Source organism: Eurytemora carolleeae, unplaced genomic scaffold, assembly GCF_000591075.1.
Source record: "Eurytemora carolleeae unplaced genomic scaffold, Eaff_2.0 scaffold902, whole genome shotgun sequence".
Classification (NCBI taxonomy): domain Eukaryota; kingdom Metazoa; phylum Arthropoda; class Copepoda; order Calanoida; family Temoridae; genus Eurytemora; species Eurytemora carolleeae.
This window is the reverse complement of record NW_019396789.1, coordinates 91,292-99,518: the sequence shown is the minus strand read 5'-3', so window position 1 is coordinate 99,518 and position 8,227 is coordinate 91,292. Positions and strand designations below refer to the sequence as shown.

General features: G+C 31.2%; 1 protein-coding gene across 1 annotated transcript; it reads left to right on the top strand.

The window, feature by feature from the left end:
• Window positions 1-587: 587 nt before the first annotated feature.
• On the top strand, window positions 588-6,714 carry LOC111708714 (peroxisomal sarcosine oxidase). Its single transcript, XM_023482173.1, has 11 exons — window positions 588-1,130; window positions 1,637-1,710; window positions 2,143-2,195; window positions 2,860-2,955; window positions 3,737-3,819; window positions 4,574-4,610; window positions 5,018-5,038; window positions 5,284-5,362; window positions 6,345-6,448; window positions 6,517-6,548; window positions 6,615-6,714. The coding sequence occupies exons 1-11, from the start codon at window positions 1,103-1,105 to the stop codon at window positions 6,692-6,694; spliced, it is 687 nt and encodes a 228-aa protein (XP_023337941.1). The 5' UTR covers window positions 588-1,102; the 3' UTR covers window positions 6,695-6,714.
• Window positions 6,715-8,227: the final 1,513 nt, after the last annotated feature.

Below are 8,227 nucleotides of genomic sequence, written 5' to 3'. Positions count from 1 at the left end.
TTATTATTTGATCTTTTAATCCAATTAATTTTCAACATGTTTGGTGCTTAATTCATTTTATTCATCCAACCTATATCAGACCTTTCGTATGTACGATTCTTTAAAAAAAAGAAAAAACTCTTTGTGAGACCAGCTATGACCAAAAACAATTTTAAAGACGTACAACAAAAAAATGTTGTAAAGTCTGAAGAGCAATGAAAAATCGTCACAGAATGAAGGAAAAACTAAAATGTGAATGCTACCCTAAAAAGGAGGAAGGGGGTATAATGAATATAGCGGACTTTTTTTACTTTCTTTAATTTCATTTTTTTATAATAAAATTGTCAAACAAGGCAAACTATTTAAAATTGTAAATATTTATTTAAAGGATGTCTTAATCAACATGAATGGTAATTTGTGACTTCTTTCATAATTTGTTGTCTAGAACACAAAAACTATTCAAGTTAAACAATAAAGATAACACTCTTTTCGTCTTGGAATGTTTAAAAAGTGGTCTGTCATTTAATTGATAGATTTATCCAGAAGTTCACATTTCAATTCAGTAAATGAAATAAAAAATCCTCCATCAGAAAGGTAAACTTTTTCAAAACTTTATTGTAAATTTGATTTTTTTCTCCATGTTTATTGGGACACCCTGTACCAGAGATAAAACTACAAGATAGATAAATGTTCGAATTTGTTTAATTTTAGTTTCTTCTTGAACTGGTCAGCTAAACAACTCTTAAATAGAAACTCATTAAAGAGACTGTTGTTTTGATTTGAATGTGATCCTCCATTTAAAAGAGCCATGTCCGATTCACAACAGTAACCCTTTATCTGTTCGATAATGTGAAAAATATACTGACGATTTTTTAGCATAAAAGGTGTTTTATTCTGGTAAATTCCTTAATTGCTTTACAGGTCACTTTTAGAGAGAAACCACAAATGAAAATAATAAGACAGTGCTTCTAAGTGTACTGTTGTGAATCAGAAACGCCAATAAATGGATCGTCAAATAATATTACGTCTTTAAACCCTTTAAATTACAATTGTACTTTTATAATTTATAGAGAACTGTTTTATCTTCTAGATAGACTCAAGATCCCCCCCTCCCCCTTAAACTATGGAGAAATATCATCATGTGGTCATAGGTAGGATTATTTGAAATACTAAACAACGACGAAAATTTTATTTATTTCATAAATAGGTTTATAAATCCCTGAATTGTAAAAATACAATTGACATCAGACAAAATACATATTGTGTTTGGTTGTGAGCCATTAATCAATGTCAAAAAAGTGTTAAAAAAATATACAGTGGATCAATATACATTTGAAATGTTTTGTTGAAACAGTTTTTATTGATGTCGATGTATTTTTAATAATTTGACGATGATTTGTACTGTACTGTTCTATACTGTACTGTACAGTACTGTACTGTACTGTACTGTACTGAACAGTATTATACTATACTGTACTGTACTGTACTGTACTGTACAGTACTATACTGTACTGTGCTCTACTGTGCTGTACTGTACTGTACTGTACTGTACTGTACTGTACTGTACTGTACTGTACTGTACTGTACTGTACTGTACTGTACTGCACTGTACTGTACTGTACTGTACTGTACTGTACTACACTGTCTGTACTGCTAGGTGCTGGAATTAACGGATCCTGTACTGCCTTCCAGCTTGCTAAAAGAGGAACTAAAGTTCTACTGTTAGAAAAGGTAAATATTTAACCTTCTTCTCTTTAATAGATAAAGATAGCATTTAACAGAAAAACAATTTGGCAAAAATACAAAGAAATTATCTTTTTGTAAAAAAAAATTTGTATTTTTATATTTAGACAAAAATGATCAGTGATTATCTTTTATTCTTACAAACTCCAACCAAGTGCGTGCAGTGAGTTGCTCTCGATTATTGGATAACATAAACATTATTTAATATATATCTATTATCAATTTACTAGTTCGTACAATCATAAAATATAGATTTATAAAATGCCTGTAAAAAATACAATTTTATACTTAAAAAACAGGAAATTAAGTGCAGATCAAGATAAATTTTTTTTTACTAGGCAATACTTTTAGCAAACCATTTTACTCCATCTTAGCAAATCTTAATTTTGAATTTAATTAATTTTAACAATTTCTTTCCAGTTTCTGCTTCCCCATAGTAGAGGAAGCTCTCACGGACAAAGCAGAGGAATCAGGTTTTGTATTAATCTCAAGCTATATCTACATTTTTTTAGAAAAGTATATTTATATTCGAAAAGCATTATTATTTTAGAAAAGCATTTTAATTTTAGAAAAGCATTTTTATTTTAGAAAAGCATTTTTATTTTAGAAAAGCATTATTATTTTAGAAAAGCATTTTAATTTTAGAAAAGCATTTTTATTTTAAAAAAGCATTTTTATTTTAGAAAAGCATTTTTATTTTAGAAAAGTTTTTTTATTTTAGAAAAGCATTTTTATTTTAGAAAAGCATTTTAATTTTAGAAAAGCATTTTTATTTTAGAAAAGCATTTTTATTTTAGAAAAGCATTATTATTATAGAAAAGCATTTTAATTTTAGAAAAGCATTTTAATTTTAGAAAAGCATTTTTATTTTAGAAAAGCATTTTTATTTTAGAAAAGCATTTTTATTTTAGAAAAGCATTTTTATTTTAGAAAAGCATTTTTAATTTAGAAATGCATTTTTATTTTAGAAAAGCATTTTTATTTTAGAAAATCATTTTTACTTTATAAAAGCATTTTTATTTAAGAATGCATTTTTATTTTAGAAAATCATTTTTACTTTATAAAAGCATTTTTATTTAAGAATGCATTTTTATTTTAGAAAAGCATTTTTACTTCATAAAAGCATTTTTATTTAAGAAAAGCATATCCTGATCCCTTCTTTACAGCACTCATGGAAGAAGCGTATAAAGAATGGGAAGACATAGAAAAGAAAACAGGAGTTAAACTTATCAAGTGAGCTTAAACTAGTTTGTTTATATAGAAAATAGATTATAGATTATAGATTAAAGATCATGCAGAAGTAAGATTTCATTTCATGAAAAGATGAATGCAATGGCGCGCTTCTAATCTAATCTAATAAATATACTACTTTACCTAGCTCATTCTATACCGTTTACCTTGCTGTCGTGTCTGTGTATCCTAAATTGCTGTCGTGTTTGTGTATCCTAAATTGCTGTCGTGTCTGTGTATCCTGAATTGCTGTCGTGTCTGTGTATCCTAAATTGCTGTCGTGTCTGTGTATACTGAATTCCTGTCGTGTCTGTGTATACTGAATTGCTGTCGTGTCTGTGTATCCTGATTTGCTGTCGTGTCTGTGTATACTGAATTCCTGTCGTGTCTGTGTATACTGAATTGTTGCCGTGTCTGTGCATCCTGAATTACTGTCGTGTCTGTGTATCCTGAATTACTGTCGTGTCTGTGTATCCTGAATTGTTTTCGTGTATGTGTAACCTGAATTCCTGTCGTGTCTGTGAAACTAGAATTACTGTCGTGTATGTGTAGGAAAAGGAACTGAGCTCCTGCCCCAAACTGAATTTTAATTTTAATTAGTATTTCTTTGCAACCTTTGATATTTCAAAGCAAAAAATCTAAGTTTGAAATATCAATGGTTCACACCATCAAACTGCAAAGATGTAGGGATTTGAAAAATTTGAGTTTGCAATAAAAACTTTCTTTACAATGTGCCTGAATTTTGATGAACTTTATTATTTAATGAAACTTTATTTATATTCAGGAAAACAGGTCTTCTTTGTTTTGCGGAGAATAAAAATATTAAGTTCATCAACGACACCATCGACAGCTTTAAAAAGGTTCCGGGTGAGAAAATTCAATATTTTTACAGTGATAACCAGAAAACTCTGAAATAGAAAGACGACATTTAGAATCAAGTGATTACATTAAAAAGACCATTGAGCATGAGACACAGAAATTATGTAGTGTAAACAGACCTATTTCACTACATTGGTGATTTAAAAAATGTCTAGTAAACCTATTTGTTTTGTAACAACACCAAATACAATTAAGTATTCATTTATAGAGATAAGAGAGTTATAGAGATTGATTATCAGTTAAAATATGCGATATTCTCTGCATCATGTTCTATTATGTACAAGTACTGTACACGACCAATCAGAAAACATCTGTATTTAGAGATATTTATTGATTCTTTTGGATACAAAAGATAAAATCTTCAAAAAAAAGACTGAACTCATAAGTCTTATGTTCCATATTTAAAATTGGAGTTGTAAAACTTAACCCCTGAATGGGTGTTATGAGATGGCTCTCTAAAAACCAATCGTAAAAACGTAGTATGCCGTGCGGGTCAACTTAGGCCTACGTACTACGTAGCCTACCATGTGAAAGGAGATAAGCAGTCTGTGTAGTCTGTGGTATTCATATTTCATTGTTTTGTGGTCATCACTGTAATCTTTTTTAATTTAAAGATTTTATGCTGTTACAAAAACATACATTAATAAAATCAGTAAATAACGTGTTGACTGGTACAAATTCAATAAAGATGCATTGATTGAAATATTTACGGAACAATTGTAAAACGTATAGTTTTGTAAAGGTGCTCAGAATACAGTGTACAACTCTAAACAACTCAGGAAAAACTGGGTTTCAAATCAGAAGTATCCTTAACTTTAACAAGATTTATAAATTCAAATAGGGTTAGAAAGTTTATTTTGTTTCTAATTTTTCACTTAAATACTATTGTAAGTAACAATGTCAAAGTATTATTTTGGCTGAAAACAGTTTCATTTACTGAAATATAATTTTTACAATCATTTAATTAAAAAACTAAATATCTGCCGCATTCGATTATCAAAAAGTTAAGAATACAACATCTTATAAATAAAGATGTCTCTCTATATATAGTTGAACTTAACAAACTAAATTTACATGTTTAGCATTGTACATCGTAGAAAATTATTAAATAGTTTTCTATGCAAACATAAAATGCTATTTCTAAATAAATTTCTAAATCTGAAATAAACCAAATTTCTGTTTGCAGGGAGAAATTTCCATGTGTCAGGTATTTTTAATTTGATTTTGAGTTCTACTCTTTTCCTTGCTAGCACGGGAGGTGGGGGGGGGGGGAGCTCATAAATGTCCCATGTTTCTGTGCATTCAATTAGTCAAGATTTTTAAAGGAAAATTTACTCTATAATTTAAAGCTTTCTTTTGAATGAATGTTTAATGCTGAGTGCATGCTGGCTTTTAAAATTAAATGCTGCGTAATGATAAGACGACTTTTGATAAACTTTTTTACTTTTCCAGGTTAGGAAAATCTGCCTTGGGTTGCTATGATCCCTCTGGAGGTGTTATTTTTGCAGATAAAGCTCTAAAATGCATTCAGGTTATTTTTATCTGACTGGAAGGGCCTGCACTTAATTTCTCACCCATTTATTTATTAATACATTAGTTAAAATTGGTCAAAAAAGAATCTGAATCGTATTATTAAATATTTTTCTTCACCGATTAATTTACAAAACGGCTGACAACATATTCCTTATTTGTTAGAAATTGCGGATTTCTCTCATTGGATAGAATTTATTTTCAAGGCTGTCATTGGTTAATACAATTTACATATTCCAGCACTCTCATTGGAGAAAACAATGTACGGATATCCAAAGAGAGAGAAAAGAGTGGATTAAGGACTAAAATGAAAAGTTTCCACAGTGGATATTCGGATTAAGTAGTTGGGATTAAAGGTTATCCATTCTCCAGCTCAGAGCTGAAAACTTTAGAATGAAATATCCTTAATCCCGATCGGTTAATTAATCTGGAGATTAAAAACAAGAGGAGAACAAGCATTATTTAACCTCGAGATTACGAAAAAGAGTGGATCAAGCATTAATCCCGATATCCATCATTCAAAAGTTCCAAGCACTGGTTATTTTTATCTTGTTGATTTCAAACCAAATTATTTTAATATTGAAAACAAAGGAATCTAAATATTACAAAAATCTTCCTTAATTTCCGATAGTTAATGAAGGACAAATGTTAAAGGTTTTTCATCTTTTTCGAGCTTTTAAAAAATGTCATCTAACTTTGGATGAAAATTTCAAAATTGAAAAATATTTTAGAAATTAGGATTTGATTCTATACGATAGAATTAGACAAATTGTATCTAATTGCCAAGGACGAAAACTAAATGCCCCAATAAGAAATACTAAACCTTTGGTGTTTATAATTAATTGGTTAAACTAGCTACTTAAATTTCTTTCACGAAAACATGCCGTGCTGCTAAAATACGAATCATATGTTGTCAAATAATCTCTGCATTGTTTTAGAGAATTATTCTAATTTGAATTTTTTTAATTATTTCCTTAATTCAGGATCTTTGTAAAGAATATGGAGTTGTTATAAAAGATGGAGAGGATGTGGAAGATATTAAACATAATTCTAATTCAGTTCACATCTCAACAACTTCAGGTTCAAGGTAATAAAACAAAATTGCAGTTATACATTTAAAAGACCAGAAATTTTACCGTAAAATTTACTTCAAAGGTTTACTGCACAGAGCTGTGTTATTTGCCCAGGTAATTATCTTCCTTCCAAATTAAATAACAAAAAATACAAATATTATATTTTCATTTCATTCGTAGGTCCGTGGGGAGGTCCCTTGTTAGCTAAACTAGGATACCAGGTGCCCCTGAAACCTGTAAAGATCCCTGTATACTATTGAGAAGCCCCTGATTTCCTTCCACACACCTGGATTTGTGAACGAGAAGATGGAAAACATTTCTGGGGCCTTCCCGCTCTAGAATATCCCGGGTTGGCTAAGGTAGGAGAATTCCTAATTTTCTTCCTGCTCTAGAATATCCAGGGTTAGCTAAGGTAGGAAAACTCATGGGATCTTGCCGTCTAGAGTATCCAGGGTTAGCTAAGGTAGGAGAATTCCTGGCATCTTCCAGCTCTAGATTATTCAGGGTTAGCTAAGGTAGGAGAATTCCTGGTATCCTCCTGCTCTAGAATATCCCGGGTTAGCTAAGGTAGGAGAATTCCTGATATCTTCCTGCTCTAGAATATCCAGGGTTATCTAAGATAGGAAAATTCCTGGCATCTTCCCGCTAAAGAATATCTAGGATTAGCTTTGGTTGTAGAACTTCTGGTATCTTTCTGCTTTAGAATATCAAGGGTCAGCTAAAGTAGGAGAATTTCTAGTATCTTCCTGCTCTTGAATATCCAGGGTTAGCTAAAGTGGGAGAACTCCTAGGATCTTCCCGTTCCTCGGATCTTACCGTCTTGAATATCCAGGGTTAGCTAAGTTAGGAGATTTTCTGGCATCTTCCTTTTCTAGAATATCTAGGGTTAGCTAAGGTAGGAGAATTCTTGGTATCTTCCGTTCTAGAGTATCCAGGGTTAGCTAAGGTAGGAGAATTCCTGGTATCTTCCGTTCTAGAATATCCAGGGTTAGCTAAGGTAGGAGAATTCTTGGTATCTTCCGTTCTAGATTATCCAGGGTTAGCTAAAGTGGGAGAAATCCTGGGATCTTCCCGTCTAGAATATCCAGGGTTAGCTAGGGTAGGATAATTCCTGCAGATTTCTTCCTGGTCTGAAATATCCAGGGTTAGCTAAGGTAGGAGAACTCCTGGTATCTTCCGTTCTAGAGTATCCAGGGTTAGCTAAGGTAAGAGAATTCTTAGTATCTTCCGTTCTAGAGTATTCAGGGTTAGCTAAGGTAGGAGAACTCCTGGGATCTTCCCGTCTAAAATATCCAGGGTTAGCTAAAATAGGAAAACTCCTGAGATCTTTCCGCTCTAGAATATTCAGGGTTAGCTAAGGTAGGTGAATTCTTGGTTAACTAGATAACAAAATCTCATTTGATTATGAATTAAATTTTATTCATGATGATTCAGATTTGTCCTCATGATGGTCCTGAGATAGATCCTGACTCAAGAGATGCCGAAGACACTGAGCATTTGAAGATTCTGGTGCAGGATTTTGTCAGGTTGGAATAAAAATCAAATTAAATTATAAAATTGATTTAACAAAAAAACAGAAATGTATAGATACATTTGAATATACATGAAGGTCAGAGGAAAGGGTTTGTATACACATTGGGCTGGCTTATTAGAATATTAAAAACTAATTTATTAAAACAATAATTTGACAATAATTTAAACAAAGGTACATTCTTTAAATCTTAAATCTTTATTCATCCCAATGTCAAGTTATCGAATGCTAGACTATGTTTGTTATTTTACAGGACAACTTT